The sequence below is a fragment of the Neomonachus schauinslandi genome, chromosome 4 (genome assembly GCF_002201575.2).
Source record: "Neomonachus schauinslandi chromosome 4, ASM220157v2, whole genome shotgun sequence".
Classification (NCBI taxonomy): Eukaryota; Metazoa; Chordata; class Mammalia; order Carnivora; family Phocidae; genus Neomonachus; species Neomonachus schauinslandi.
The window spans coordinates 12,820,771-12,837,210 of NC_058406.1; the positions used below are offsets into that span (position 1 = coordinate 12,820,771).

The window sequence follows — 16,440 nt, forward strand, 5'->3', positions numbered from 1 at the left end:
GGAAGGGGAGGAGGAGGGGGAAAGGATGATGTGATGTGTGCATGGAAGAATCCATAAACAGCCAGGGGCTCCCAGGTGTAGACAGCTCCCTGACTGCCTGCACCCAGAACCCTCCACCAGGAGACAGGAGGCGAGATGCAGAGTGACATTTCCCTGAGACACAGAGACTGAGGAATATGTTGATGGGGAGAGTGTGGGAAGCCGGGGCTGTCCACGCTGATATTAGCAGCTCTGCTGTGTCATCGTCCATACAACTGAAATCTGTTATTTTCTTATGAGCTTGATTAACTGTACATATTGCTAACACCTGCTCAGAAATATAACGAGGGACAGGAACATATCTCCCAATCAGGGTCTGCGTGGGCAGCTTTCGTGACGTGGGTGCAGATCTCCAGAACGGGGATGTGTGCACGCACAGATGTGTGTGTGTGTGTGTGTGTGCATTGGGGGAAAGGGGGGCGTTCGTGCTCTGCAAAGAACCCTGGCCAGGATATGGAAGTCCTGAGTGCCAGTCTAGGCTCTGCCACTGACTTACAGTGTGACTGTAGGCAAATCTCTCCCTCTCTCTGGCCTCAGTTTACTTACCTGTAAAATGGAAGGTCTAGACCAGTGTTATCCAGTAGAAACATCATGCAAGCCACATTTGTAATTGTGAGTTTCCTAATCACCACATTGAGAAAGTATATAAAGGTGAATTAAATTTAATAATATATTTATTACATCCAGTAGAGCCCAAACATAGTTTCACCATATAAAATTTCTATTGAAATTTATATTTCAATATAAAATATTAGTGATATATTTAACATTCTTTTTAAAATGGTCTTCAAAATTCAGTGCGTATTTACCCTTACACAGAGGAACTCAAAAAAGCCACATTTCAAGTGCTCAGCAGCCACATGGGGTGAGTTGACTATTATGTTGGAAGGTGTCAATCCAGGGCATCTTCTGGTCTTCTCACTAAACTGTGGGTGCCCCAAAGGCGGAGACCTTTTATTCTCCGGGCCAGTAGCAAGGAGCCTCAGGAAAGAATGTTAGTAAATAACCCTGCTAATAAGTGCAACTGACATGTATTGGGTGCACTTTCAAAACACCTTTCATCCAATCGTCACAAGTACCGTGTAATTCCATTTTGCGGATGAGGAACTTGAGGTTCAGAGAGGTCAAACCACTCGCCCAAGGTCACACAGCCCGTAAGTGGTACAGCTGGTCCTTGAACTCTGGGTAGTCTGATGTACAGCCCACAGTTTTAACCCCTGCCCTGAACCACCTCCCGGATCATGGTGATGCAAATCACACTGCACTGCCAGGCATCTTGTAAGCATCCTGTCGTATGCTCCTCAAAGCCATCCTATAAGGAAGGTTCTAAGGGTCTCGATGAAAGTGAGAAAGAATGAGTGACATTGAAGGTGGCCCTGCCATTTCTGAGCCTGCAGAATTCTTGCAGGGTATACTTACACCTGCACGTACACCATGAGTGGTACCAGAGTTTTATGCTACAGCTCGAATTGTAGCCGAGGTAAGTAGAGCCCCCCACCGGAGAGCTCCCGAGGGATCTGCATGACAAGGCATCCATGAAGGCTGAGCTGTGCCAGTAAATGCGTGTTCCTGCAGCTCAGATGTGCACACTTAAGGCTAAAGGTAAATACGAGCTCCTTTCTTCTTTCCAAAGACCGAGGTGGCACAGCCTCATGTCAGAGTCGGGGCGCTCGGGTTCAAATCCTGACTCTGTGAACCGCTGGTGATTTCCTGCATCTCTTAACTTTGCCATCTGTAAAAAGGGAATAAATAAACCCACCTCTTAGGCTGATGGGGAGGATGAAATGAATTCACCCACGCTAAGACCTTAGAACAGCTCCTGGCTCCTAAGTGTTGGCCAATCGTCGGCTCTTGCGGTGGGGCCCCAGGTGTTTGGCTGGAGTTCGAGAAAAGTTAGATTGCAGACTCTGGGACTTCTGGGTAATGGGCGTGTTGCGGTGTGTGTTTCCCCTCTCCGAATTCCTACCCCACTTACCATCTGTTTCCTACAATTTTACACTTAATTACAATTCTGCATCTATTGTTCTCTCATCGTTTCCCGTTCGTTCCGCTTCCCTTGCTGATAGCACAGCATGGGCTGTTGCCTGAATGAATGAATGAATGGCTCATACCTGGCTTCGTTTCACTAGGACCTCAAAATAGAGTTGCCAGCGGCTGTCACCATCCCTCCCTCCAACCCCAGCCCGTGGGCTTCTCGTCACTGTGTTTCATTGCTGGGTGCCTACAGCGGGCGCCTGGGCTCCATGCCTGGCCCCGAGTAGGTGTCAGGAAATGTTTGTCTAACTTAATTAAACTTAACTAGAGTGAAAACCCCCTGCAGGAAGGAAAGACCCATGGCAATCCATTCTCTCTGCTTCCCCCGCCGCACTTGATCCAAGGCTGGATAAGCCAAAACGGACAGTCTTTCCCAAGTGAAGTTCTCAGATTCTAGCTCCTGTCCTGGCTGAACACAAGGTGGCTGGAAACATTATAGTGGGAACCGTGAGAAGAGCAGATGCCTACCCGGCGCTGAGTCCTTTCACATCTAGTACCTGGCCCATCCTTCACATACGTCTGCCCAGTTTGACTCCCGTTTAGCAAATTGGGGAACTGAGGCTCACGGTTTTGGTAACTTGCCCAAGGACATATAGGTGTGGTGACGTGGCTGGGATTTGGACCCAGGGGTTCCCTATGGCTCTGTCTGTGTCCTTTCCAACACCCCCCGGTGCCCAGGAGCTCTGGCTTTGTCGCATCAGCCAGGGGTGGTGGGTGAGCAGAGCAGAGTGAGCCGGTGGGAGAAGGGACCAGCCCAAATAAGCCGACTTCCAGAAAGAAAGGAAAGAAGCAGCTCTTGGCCCTAAATGTCTCTCAAAGTCATCTACTCTCTCTACTGTCCTCATCCTGCTCTAAATGGCCAGCCTGTCTATCCTGAGTCACCCTCTGTGTTTTCAGTCTCCAAAATGCAACTCAGATTGTGTCGCTGCTCTTGCCTAAAATCCTTCAATGGCTCCTCACTCCTCTCAGGACAAAGGAGAAAACTCATAACCAGTGGTGTGCTGGGGAACCCCCGCCCTGGGAGCTGGGGCAGAAGAAGGAAACACACAGAAAGCCCTGATTTGTAGTGGCGGCCAATTTCCGTGGTGTAAAGACGCCTGCTGTGGCCGATTTCAGGCTACCAGCCGCCCATCGACTGCTTGACAACAGTCCTAAAAAGGGCGCATTTGGGTCTCATGAGCTGGTAGGACCTGGCCCCAGCATACCACTGCAAGCGCTAACCGACCATCAGCTGCTTTCTTCCACACCCTGCATATCACCCGGCCCCCCTTGGGCACCACATCATCCCATCCCCAGCTTCTTGCGCAACCCCCAGCCGCCCGCTGCCCCGGCCTGCCTCCCACCATCCCCTGCCCTGGGCCGACGTGCGGCAGACCTTTGCACGTGCGGTTCCCTCCACCTGCCGCACTTGTCCTCCAGCTGCTCTTTGCTTCCTCAGGTCACAGCGTCACTTCCTCAGGCTTAGGTCGTCAGTGAACTCTTCCCAAATCTTTCATTAAACCTCTGTCTTGCTGTGCTTCCCTCTTGGGTAGCTCCCCCAACCTCCATCGAAGTGCTGGCCGCGGACATGCCAGCCCCCTTCAGCCGCTACCAAGCCCAGAACTTCACGCTGGTCTGCATCGTGTCCGGCGGGAAACCAGCGCCCATGGTGAGTACCCCTGGAGTGCCCAGTTCCTCCTCAGCCCCTGCCGGAGCACCCTTCTCGGCGGCTGGTCCAGCTGGAGGTGGCACCACGGCACCCACTTTGCAGAATAAAGGAGAGAGAGTGTGGTCTCCATAAGTTAGCTCTGCACCATCCGCCCTGGTCTGACCCCGTCCACTCATCTGACCGCCCCCCCCAGGTGTCCATGTGTCTGCCTTGCTCCCAAGATCCCAGCACAGACAGCCCCATTTCTTCCAGGCCCTGGAGTCCCAGAACTGCACAGTGGGTCTTTAGGGGAGCTCGGCATCGAGCACACTCCTGCCCCAGTTATTGAGCAGGATGGAGACTAATGAGACCCGGAGAGGGGAAAGGGCATGTCCAGAGTCACCCAGTGTTCTTGACAGACATGAGCCTCAAGTTCATGGCCTCCAGCTCCAAGTCCACTGTGGAGGGAGGCAGGGGGAAGGACAGAAGGAAGAGAAGAGAAAGAATGGGCCAACTCCGTATTAAACTCAACCTAACTGCTTCGAGGTCTGTCAGCCCAATGCACAAGTTATCGTCATGGCCACTTTGAGGGGTGGGGACACTAAGCTGGAGAACTGGGTTCTAGCCCCTGCCCTGCCACACGCACTGAATGACCTTGAGCGGAAAGATTCTCCTCTGCTCCTCAGGTTCTGCAAGGAGGTTTAGGGAGTGGACAATATTAAAATTTTCAGCTTTAAAGAAATTTATTTATTTGAGAGAGAGAGAGAGAGCGAGAGAGAGTGCACGTGTTGGGGGGGGGTCGGGCAGGGCAAAGGGAGAGGAGGGAAAGAGAATCCCAAGCAGACTCCCTGCTAAGCTCAAAGCCCTACACAGATCTTGATCTCAAGACTCTGAGATCTTGACCTGAGCCGAAACCAAGAGTCTGATGCTCAATGGACTGAGCCACCCAGCTGCCCCCAAATTTTGAGCTTTTTTAGAAGCAACAGGACCTATTTGGTCTCAATGAAACACATGAAGCCTCATGTATAAAACATTTAAAAGTGAAGAAAGGGCAAGTTGCCCTTATTGACCCCTGAAGCACCTGTGTGGAACCCTTAGGGTTCCCTGAATCCATATTGGGAACCCATGGGCTACATGCTCTCAGGCCTCCTTCAAGAGAATTGATAAAACTCTTGCACCTGTGAGTTTCATACATCACTAGGATTAGTGAGGGACTGGGGCTGGAGTGGAGGATGGGTAGGGTGAGAGTTCAAGGTGGGGAGATGAGACATTCCAGACCCCAATCTGTCTCACAGTCAGGATGCAGTGGGGTGACCTGGGGACCCAGGCCAACTTCACCCCAGAACATAAGCCCAGATAGACCCAGCATCTCAGGGCAGGGCAGTAAACAGGTGCAGAGAGACCCAATACACAGAAACAGGCAGGTGGACCCAGGCACGGGTGGGGCAGTAGGCAGGGGTGCAGAGACAAACCTGTGGTGAGGCCCACCTCCCTCCACCTTGTAGTTCCAAGGAGACAGATAAAAAGGCAATTTCAAACCCAGCGATTGGTGAGAGCAGGATATGGCCCCCGAGTTTCCCCCTTTGGAACCCAAAAGAGGTCTGGCCTCCCTATAATCAGACAAGCTGGTCTTGTTCTCCAAAGAACAATTTCTTTTCCAGAGGGCACAAAGAAAGACTCCTTACAGCCCTGGGGCTATGGGAAGACTCCCCACCCCCTGCCTCTCCCTGCTCCTGCCATTTAAGATATGGCAATAAAATACTCAATTTCATATATCTATGTGGTTGAATATAGATATAGATGTAAATGACATCTCTCTCTACACACACACACACACACACACACACACACACACACACACGAGATCCTTCATTCCCCACATTCCAGGCATCTTACATTTTCCTGGGACGTCAGAACTTAAAAGATTTCTTTGGTATAAATTACAAACCTGCTTTTGAAGCACTTTTCAAAGAAAGAAAGAAAGAAAGAAAATTCCAAAACAGGTTGTTATGTGCATATGAGATTCTTCGTTGGAGCTATAAACTCTGACAGATTCTCCCTGTCCCACATTTCAACCCCCTTCCTCCTCTCCCACCCCCACCTCTCCCTCCGCCTTGCCCACAGCCCCCCTCCCTCCCCCTCCTCCAGCTCCCCTCCCTCCTCCTCAGCATCCTCCTCCCTCCCCTCACCTGCACCAGCATCCTCAAAAAGCTGCTTCCTGTCCTCCTTCTCTCCCTGTCTCCCATCGATTTATTTATCTGATTTATTAAAAATACACCCAATCCCCACAGGCCTCTGGGTGCATGTACCAAAATAAAAAGACAGCAAATTAAATTAAATACCGCCTCTCAGAACTTGAATTCCCCATTAGCAGAAAAAGCGAGCAGACCCGTGTTTTCGCCTCATCCCTGCACCTCGCTCCCTCCCACGCACGCACCTGTTTACTTCCTTCCTGTCCCGCAAACCTCCAAAACGCTCCCACGCGGAGATCCTTTCCTCTTCATTCTTCTTCCGAGGCTCACTTACTCTCCGGTGCCCGCCCACCTCCTCCCTCTTCCACGGGCCATCCCAGGTGGGCTGCTGAGGGTCCCTGTTTCAGGACACTGTGTCACTTAAGCATCCAACAGGCCTGACCCAGGAGTAGGTGCTCTTATTCCCCTTTACAAGCAAGGAAACGGGCTCAGAGAGGCTCACCTGCTGGTAAAGACAGAGACAGGCTCAGCCTCTGCTGCCAGTGGCTGGGTGTCCCCGTGGACCTGAGCTGCCTTCGTGCTGGGGGTGCTGGAGGGAAAGGAAGGAGGGGGAGTCCCCCCGGAAGGAGGAGGAGGCCCTGGAAAACGTGGCATTCTGGGGCCGGTTCCTCTGAGATGCCATGCGGAGGGCCAGGTCATTCCCACAAAATCTCTCCCACATCCTCCTTGCAATTTCAGGTTTATTTTAAACGCGATGGGGAACCCATCGAAGCAGTGCCCCTGTCCGAGCCTCCGGCTGCAAGCTCTGACCCCCTCCAGGACATCAGGCCCTTCCGCAGCCTCCTGCACCGTGACCTGGATGACACCAAGATGCAGAGGTCGCTGTCCCTGCTGGACGCCGAGAACTGGGGTGGGCGACCCTACACGGAACGCCCTGCCCGTAGCCTGACCCCGGACCCCAGCATCTTCTTCCAGCCCACCACCGAGAACGTCCCAGAGACGGTGGTGAGCCGCGAGTTCCCACGCTGGGTCCACAGCAACGAGCCCATCTACTTCCTGCGCCACAGCCACGTCCCCGGCAGTGACGGCACCGTGGAGGTGCGTGCCCTGCTCACCTGGGCGCTCAACCCGCAGATCGACAACGAGGCCCTCTTCAGCTGTGAGGTCAAGCACCCCGCGCTGTCGATGCCCATGCAGACAGAGGTCACGCTGGGTAAGACTTGGTGGGTGCCGTGCTGCAGGCCCCCTTGCGGAGCTGGGTGGCGGGGACCCTGGGCGTGGGGTCCTTGGCTTGCTGGCCACCACGGACGGGGGAAGGAGATGGAGCAAACGGGCATCAGGCACTGAGATCAGAGCTGGGGTTCTTAAGATTTTTTATTTATTTATTTGCGAGAACATGAGTGAGAGAGATCACAGAGGGAGAGGGAGAAGCAGGCTCCCCGCTGAGCAGGGAGCCCATCATGGGGCTGGATCCCAGGACCCTGGGATCATGACCTGAGCTGAAGGCAGACGCTTAACCGACGGAGCCACCCAGGCGCCCCCAGAGCTGAGGTTCTTTAGAAGGTTTGCTGAGCTGGATCCGGGAACATGTGGGGTTAAGGGGAAGTCAGGGGAGTTTGCTGGACAGGGTCAGGAACACAAGAGGTCGGGGGAATTTGGTCAGTCAGGATCAGGAATATGGAGAGTCAGAGAAGTTTGCTGAACCAGTAATTGCTCAAGGTAAGCAGACAAGGGTTCAGAGGTGGACAGTATGGCCCTGGAGTCTTGCTCTTAGCCTCTCACTGTGCCTCCTCATGAATCCACTGTCATGGGCCACTGCCCCCTGAGCACTGTTCACTTGTCATTCCATAGAGACTTCACAAGCAGCCCCCACAGCCAGGCCTGGTGCTCTGTGCTGGGACCTTGTCAACACAGAGCCCGCCCCCACCGCTCTCTCTGGACCCTCTGTGCTTCCCACTGTTCTTTCTCGAATTTGAACCGCCCCGTCCTCAAGATACAATCTGCTCCGGACTGGGAGGCAGAGAAGCCTCAACCTTCATTGGGCTGCTTTTCCCCAGGAAAGCCATCCCCTGCCCCTCTTGCCTAAGCGGTGGCTTCCCTGGATGGTGCCCTGCCCCGCCCCCACTGAGAGCGAGAAAGACCAGACAAGGACTTCAGAGCAGCTAGAGGGGTGAGCTTCCAGTTCACATCTCACACCTCAGTGACGGTGACAAGGGGGTGCTGCCGCGGGCCTGCCCCACCCCCTTCCCACCTGCACCCTAAACCAGATTAAAGCACTCACCTGCCCTGTCCTTGATCCCAGACTGTTCCCTTGACAGGAGCCATGTTGGCGGGCATCTCACCTTCCATCATCAGGGCAAGGGCAAGGCCCACTGACAGGCAATGGGCATGCACGGGCATGTGTGTGCACCCCAGGGAAGTGGGGAGTGGGGGACACAGCAGGGCCACCAAGGTGCAGGGGCCAAATTGGGTGGATGAGTAGAGCCCCTAGGGCTGGCTTCCCATCCACCCTTGGCTGCTGTCTGTTGGTGTGACCTCAGGCCTCAGGTCCCTGAACATCAGTTTTCTGACCTGTTGAATGGAGTGAATAATTGGGACCTCACGAATGCCAAGAGCCAGGCTCTATGCAAGATGATTTCCTCACAAGTTTTCCTTGCCCCTGTGCAGTGAGCCTCTGGGGCAGTGAGAGATGCTGTCCTCATTCCAATGTCATAAGTGAGGGGAGCCAGCCTTGGAGTACCTCCCCTTAGGTCACCTGGCCAGGTCTGACCCCAGGCTCACATTCTTCACCACTGTAATCTACTGCCCACCTGCTGGGCCTGTGGTGAGGCCACTCAGAGCCGGTAGGTGTAACCTGTGGAGAGAGCTATGAACCAGAGGGTCCCGAGGGAGTGGAGGGGCTCCTGCACTCTGGCCTTGGCAGGGAGACTGTGGGAGGGACGGGGTGACAACCTCGGGGCACAGAATCCAACCATGTGGACTCTCTCTATGTGGGTCTATTTCTGGACTCTATCAGGCCAACAAAGACCAGAGCATGTCTCTCTCTGATCCATGCTATTCCCTCTGCCGGGATGTGCCACTCCCCACAAGGAGACTATGCCCGGTGCAAGCTCATCCCTCTAAGAGCCAAACAGTGTTTGCCTATGGAGGATGGAAGGAGGTCCCATGGATGGATGGATGGTGGCAACTACATTCTTCCTATCGATGGAGCCAGAACCCTTGGAGTCATCCACTTCTCCCATTCTTTTCTCATACCCCACCTCCAAGCCAACGTTAAGCCCTGGCAGCCCCACCTCAGAACCTGTCCCACATCTGCCACTTCTCACGGTTTCCTCTCCGACCACCCAATCCAAGCACCATCAGTCCCAATCTGGATTCTTACGGTAGCCCCCCAGCCTGGTCTTTCTGCTCCCACTCTTGTCCTTTTCTGTTCTTTGTCCTGATTGATCTACTTAAAGTATAAATCAGATCATGACACAGATACACACCCACCCCAGACCCTCCAATGGCAGACAAATAGATTGATAGAACAGAATAGAGTCCAGAGATAGACCCACATAGAGAGAGTCCATTGGTTTTTGATGAAGGCCCCTGGGCTGTTGGATGGGGAAAGAGAAGTCTTTTTTAACAGACAGCTCTGAACAACTGGAGATACTTAAGGACAAAATGACTCCAGTCCCCTACCTCGCATACATATAAGAGTTAGTTTGAGATCACAGGCATAAATGTGAAACCCAACAACATAATGCTTTTAAAGCAAAACATGGGAATATAGCTTTGTGACGTTGAGGTAGGCCAGGATTTCTTTAAAAGGTCACAAAAGGCACCAAATGAAAAACTGAAAATGGGTAAATTAGCCTGAATCAAAATTCAGAGCCTCTGCTCATAAAAAGGCACCTTTAGGAACATGAAGAGGCAAACTGCAGACTGAGAGAAAATACTCTCAAGACAGATATATGACAAAGGACTTGTATCCAGAATATATAAAGAACTACTAGAGATCAGTAATGACAAGATAGCTCAATTTTAAAAAAAGAACACATAGAGAGGACCAATAAGCATTTTAAAGGTGCATAATATCATTAGTCACCAGGAAAATGAAGACTAAAGCCTCAGCGAGATATGCCATTTCATAGCGACTAGAATGGCTAACATTGGAAAAACTGGTGATACCAAACGCCGACAAGGACGCAGAACAGTGAGAACCCTCACGCGTTGCTGCTGGGAATATAAAACAGTACCACTACGGTGGACTCTTAGCAGTTGCTTACCAAGATAAAAACACCCCTACTTTATGACCCAGTAGTTTCACTCCCAAGTGCTTACCCAGGAGAAATGGAAACGTATGTCCACAAAGATTTAGACGTGAATGTTCGTAGCTGCTTTATTCATCACGACAGCAACCATAAAAACTAGAAGTAAACCAAATGTCCATAATTAGGAAGATGGGTGAACAAATTTGTGGTATATTTGTACCAGGAGCTACTTCTCATCAATACAATTGAACTCCTGTTATATGTAACAATGGGGACAGAGCTCAAACACATTATCCCGAGCGAAACAAGCCAGACAGCAGAGTACATACGGCATGATTCCATTTATGTAATAAACTTCTAGAACATAAAATCTCTGGTGCTAGAAGTCAGAACAGTATTTGCCTATGGAGGATGGAAGGAGGCATAAAGGAACCTTCTGGCGGGATGGGAATGTTCTAGAGTTTGGGATGGTGGTTACATAGGTGTTCACATCAAGATTCGTCACATTGTGTTCTTAAAAAGAGGGCATTTCCCTGTAAGACTGCCATTATATTTAAAACCAAATCTCAGCGGTGTTCACCCATCACTCCCCTCTGCTCCATCTCTTCCAGCCATGGAGTCCTCTTCACTCTTCTGTGAATATGCCCAGCTCGGGCCCACCTCTGCGACTTTGCATTGGCTTTCTTTTCTGCCTAGAATAATCAAGCCCTCTTGCTCAGGTCTTTCCTTGAACACCCTATCTCAAACAGCCTCTTCCTCCTGACCCCATCAACTCCTTGCCTTGCTTTATTTTCTGGTATTACATTTATCTCAACCTACAGGTGTATTATGTGTTTCTTTATTCTCTGGATCCCCCACTGGAATTTAAAGTCCGTGTGGGCAGGTTCTCTACCTGCCTTGCTCACATGGTGCAAGGCTCAGAACAATCCCTAACATGTTACTTAGTAAGCACCTGTTTAATAATTAATTCATACTTTTCTGGGTTGTTGTGAAGATTAAATAAGGCAAATATGTATAAAGTGCTTAGCATAGTGACAGACAGAGTAAGCACTCAGTAAATATAAGCTATTGTTATTATTCATCATTGTATCCCCTACATTGCCCTGCATAGTAATTGACACAGATTAGGTGTACAATAAAGAACTACATGTATAGAGCAGATGAATGAATGGGTGGGTGAGTGGAATGGTTGGTCTATGGGTAGGTTTGTGATGGATGGATGGATAGATGGATGGATGGAAGGAAAATGGTTAGATGGGTGAGTGAATGAGTGATATGATGAAATGATGAATGGATGAGAGGGTGGGTGGATGGATAGATGGATGATGAATGGATGGATGGGTGGTTAGGTAGGTGGATGGGTAGATGGATAGATGGATAATGAATGGATGGATGGGTGTAGGGATGAGTGGGTAGATTGATGGATGGATGGATAAGTGGATGGGTGAATAGATGGATGATGGATGGATTGGATGGATCAGTGGGTGGGTGAGTGGGTGGATGGATGGGTAAGTGGATGGATGGATGAGTGGGTGGATGGATCGATGGATGAGTGGGTGGGTGGATGGATGGATGGATCAATGGGTGGGTGGATGGATGGATGGATGGATGGATTGGATGGATCAGTAGGTGGGTGAGTGGGTGGATGGATGGGTAAGTGGATGGATGGATGAGTGGGTGGGTGGATGAATGGATGGATGGATGTTTTAGTGAACACCCAGAATTCCTGGAAAAGCCTAGAGGGACTTTTCCGTGAGATTTCACAAGGCTGTTCTTGCAGCAGAATGCTCAGGAGAGGTAAGGAGGGCAACTTATATAATCAGGATCTTTTGCACTCCCCTGGGCAGATGCACACTACTTTACATTTCATATTATAGCCTCCTATCTGTCCCCCATTATTATTTTCAGAGCAACTCCTCAAATAGTATAGTAGCCTATTCTCCCCACTTATAGGTAAGGAGACTGAGGCCCAACAATTTGAATTGACACATCCAAGTCAGGTCGTCAGAGAGCAGAAGACCAGGCCCCAACCCTGGGTCTCTGGAACCCCCACTCTTTCTGTGTATCCAGGGGTGGAGAGCAGGAAAAGTCCAGGGGCTGAGAACATTCCTTTTTGTCACTCTCAGTGCTGTGTTTTAGGAGCAGGCAAGGAAGGGGGCAGGATTCAGCTGCCAGGAGCTTCTGGTGGCTCTCAGGGTGGGGGTGGGAGTGGGGAGGGTGACAGCAGTGGGCCTGGCTTGTGGAAGCAACATTTGATAGGCAGTGAGGGGGCATGCGGAGGCCTATCTGCTGCAAAGGTGCTGGTAGGTCAACAGCTGCCAGGATGGAGCTCAGAGTGAGGGCGGAGCAGAACCCCCTCCTGTCCCCCACTGTCCTTCGGGTCAGCGCCACATAGGAGTCCTTGGGAACAGGCAGCTCAGAAAGCCAGGGAGGGAGTCTGGCTGCCCAAGTGGAAGACAGCTTTCCGCCCTCCCCTTCTTCCCCAGCGCCCCCAGCCTCCAGGCCTCCCTCTGAAGACCTGTGTGCCACCAAGCCCTGCTCCTGCCACCTCCTTGCCTGTGGCGAGGCCACACCTCTGGCAAGCCACGACCCTCCTGAGGGCCGGGTTTATGGCCGCAGAATGGGTTTCGTGGTACCCAGCCTCATAAGCACCAGGGTGGGTGAGTAGGGCTAAAATGGGGCCTCATGCATGTTAGGTTCCCTCTCCCCTCAGTCACTAGGCCCAGACCTCGGCCTGAAGGATCAGGTGGGGTCTCTGGCACACAGGGCAGTGAGCAATCTGACCTGGACAGGAAAGGGGGTCACACTTCTCTGGCGGGGTGCCCTTGGGCACCTTCTGCTGGCTGCAGCAGGATAGTGCCATCCCAGCGGGACACAAAGAGCGGACAAAATAACCCAGGGCCACCCTCCCCTATGCAGGGCTCCCACCTGCAAACCGGCTTCACAGCCTTGAGGGTTAATAAAGGAGGGGAGGAAGCTTCTTGACCCCCGCCCCACACCTTGCCAGGCCTTGGCTTCCTTACAGGGACAATCCAGAAGGTTGGGAAGTTACACGAGGTGAAGCACAAGGCCGGGCGCGCAGTAGGCTCTTGGTAAATGTTAGCCCTCCAGCCTGCCGCCTCCCTAACAGCCAGCATAGCGGGGTGGGCAGGAGCTGCTCACGTTGTTGCCATTGTGTACCTGCGGAGAGCAGGGGAAGTGACAGGCCCAAGGGCACATGCACTAGGCCAGAATCTGCCCTGGGCGGCCTGGGTCAGGGCTCCTTTTCCCACCCCCCCCCGCCGGCTGGCGGAGGCGGCCTCCGAAGCCTTCCCCGCGCTCCCCCTCTTCCCACGCATGCTGTCCACAGCCCCATGTGGCACTTCAGACGCGTGGCTCGTGGTTTAATTAATAGTCCTTTAGTTTCGTTCTCAGAGAATGAACTTGGCAGGGCCTGGGAGACCACCCACATCTGCTGGCTCTCTGATTTCTGCTGGGAGAGCCGAGTTGGAAGGAGAGGCTAGGGAGGAGGCAAGGCCGGGTGGGGGTGATCCCTGCATACAATACTCTCTGACCTGGCTTTCCTCTCCTTACAGTTGCCCCCAAAGGACCCAAAATCATGATGACGCCCAGCAGAGCCCGGGTCGGGGACACAGTGAGGATTCTGGTCCATGGATTTCAGGTCAGCCTCTCCCTGAGCATCTGGAAGGGTGATGGGAGGTGGGAGGGGCACCGGTGGGCACGTCAACCCAGGCAGCACGTGCTTGACCTCCAGCTCAGCCAGCGGGCCTCGGTGTCCTGGTCTGTGGGGCAGAATTGGCTTTGACGAGGAGTGGCAAGACTTGCACGTATGTTTGCTGACCCATCCAGAACTCACAGCAGACATAGCTCATGGACCTTGACGTCCTGTCAAGTCCTAGAGTCCTTCTCGTCCTGGGGTTCCGGGCAGCCATTCCCAACCCCTCGATGGCCTTGCGCTTCCAGAGGCCTCTGGCCCCTTCCTGTTCCTCCTGTGACCCGACCCCCCCTGCCCTGACCCACACAGAATGAAGTCTTCCCGGAGCCCATGTTCACATGGACACGGGTCGGAAGCCGCCTCCTGGATGGCAGCACCAAGTTTGATGGGAAGGAGCTGGTGTTGGAGCGGGTTCCCGCCGAGCTCAACGGCTCCATGTACCGCTGCACGGCCCAGAACCCCCTGGGCACCACCGACACACACACCCGGCTCATCGTATTTGGTACGCCGCCCCGACTGGGGACCAGAAGGACGACCAGGCGCGGCCCTGGCAGGAGCTGTCCCAGGGAGGAGGGAGCATCAAGGGCCCGGGTCCCCTACATTTGCCCTGAGAGGATGCCTTACACGAAATACTGGAGTTCAGTGCTGAAAACCAGAGAGCTCTGGGGTCAAATCCCAGAGCCAGCACTTCCTAGCTGGGCAACCATGGGCAAGCACTTAACCTCCCTCAGTTTCTGCATCTGTAAAATGGGGCTGACACTACCCCCCCACACACACACAGAGGCTTTCAGCTGTAGTGATACCACATGGCAGGTGCTGGGTACAGGGGAGCTCCTTTCCTGAGTTCTGAATGCCGCCCCCATCTGGTTCTCTTTCTATTCTTCCCAACAGAAAACCCAAATATTGCAAGAGGAACAGAGGACTCCAATGGTAAGTCCTCCCTCTCAGAGCTGCTTGCTTAAAATCAAGTGATTTGCAAGGCTCCAGGACGTCCTGGTCCCCCCAGCCACCCCTTTGTACACCCTTGCCTTTCCCTCGAGCCTCAGGCAGGCGAATGTCCTCTAGTTCAGCAGTCTGGGTCAAAGGTGGTGAGGAGTGGGTGCTGAGGCAATAAATGGGGGACTCAGCACCCCAAACCAGCCAGTGGGGATTTCCAGGGACCTAGTGTGCCCCCTCCCCTGCCCCACCACCACTATCCACAATGACTCTAGCTCTCTTGGCTCAGAGAACTTAGTGCCCTAGCCCCAAGAGGATGTGTCCAGCATTGACCTTAGAGTTGTGCCCCCCTGGGCTCTTGACCACTCCATAGAGCATCGGGGAGAATAGTCAGGTGCCTTGGCTGGAGACATTGATTCTGTCCTCCCTGAGCTGCCATCCAACCTGAGCACCACCCCCACGGCACCCAGACACTGCTTCCCAGCCCATCAGCCCTCTCCTCCTCACAGTGAGCCAATCACACATTTCACAACGGAGGCCCCCACACATGGTCCCCACTGGATGATCCCATGGCCACCAGGCTCAGCCCAGCAGCCCTGGGACAGGGAAAGGGTCACACCAAGTTTGGTGGGACAGGTGGCAGAGCTGGGATTTGAACCCAGCACATCCTGTTGCTGAATCCAGACTTTGCGGGGCGGGGGTGCCCTTTGAAGCTCTGTCACTCGGGGATCCGCACCCTGCCGCACCCATCAGGGTCAGCGGCCCCGACCCTGACCCTGACCCTGCCGCCCGGCACAGGTTCTGCTTCTGGCCCTCCTGGCGTCCGGCTCACCTTGGTGCTCGCCCTGACAGTGGTCCTGGAGCTGACGTGAAGGCTCGGCCCCTGCTCCCGCCGCTCCGCCCAGCACTGACATCTCTGCGATCGGTTTTCATTTCTTTTCTAAACTATTTCCAGTCTGTTCTTAGTCTCTTTCTGTCTGTGTCCTGGCTTCTTCAGTCAGTTTAATTAAAACAGAACAATTTTCCCCACCTTCGTCTGGGGCTCTGAATTCTTCATTTATTCTATAGCAGCAGCTGGTAGCCCCCTGGTGCCCAGTGTCAGGACGGGCGCTGGGGAGGGGGTGATGGCAGAGACGGAAGACATGCTCCTCCCAGGAAGGGGAGCAGAGCTGCACCTCATTGCCTCACCCCAATCCTAGCTACCAGATATGGGAAGTGGCCGGACTCTCTCAGGAAATCTGAGACTCCTCAGGGCCAAGTGTAATAGTCAGCAGTTACCACAATAGTGCGGCAAAACAAACCAACCCAAACCTCAGTGGCATGTAACAACACACATTTATGACTATGTTCATGCTCAGGATGAAGCTGTTCCACTGATCTCGTTGGCATGTGGCAGGTGCTGAACAGCTATTGAGTGAGTGAGCGAGTGAGTGAGCGAGTGAGTGAATGAGTGAGTGAATGAATGAATGAATGGATGGATCAGCACCTCTCAAAGGCCTGCTATGGGCCAGGCCCTGTGCTGGGCGTCCCGGCTGCAGAGATGAGCAAGATGTGCCATTACCCTGAAGGAGCTCATGGTCCAGTGGGGGGAAAACATTTACCCAACTAGCCAAGGTAAGTCAGTGTGATGAGCGTTCGGCA

At 53.0% G+C, this 16,440-nt stretch overlaps 1 protein-coding gene across 1 annotated transcript in view; it reads left to right on the top strand.

Moving 5' to 3' along the window:
* The window catches only part of IGSF21 (immunoglobin superfamily member 21), a 75,337-nt gene extending 59,509 nt beyond the window's left edge, over positions 1-15,828 (top strand). The window contains exons 4-9 of the mRNA XM_044913816.1: positions 3,606-3,721; positions 6,631-7,105; positions 13,724-13,809; positions 14,173-14,365; positions 14,755-14,793; positions 15,598-15,828. Coding sequence (XP_044769751.1) covers positions 3,606-3,721; positions 6,631-7,105; positions 13,724-13,809; positions 14,173-14,365; positions 14,755-14,793; positions 15,598-15,671 — 983 coding nt within the window. The 3' untranslated portion in view covers positions 15,672-15,828. The remainder of the gene's footprint in view (positions 1-3,605; positions 3,722-6,630; positions 7,106-13,723; positions 13,810-14,172; positions 14,366-14,754; positions 14,794-15,597) is intronic.
* Positions 15,829-16,440: the final 612 nt, after the last annotated feature.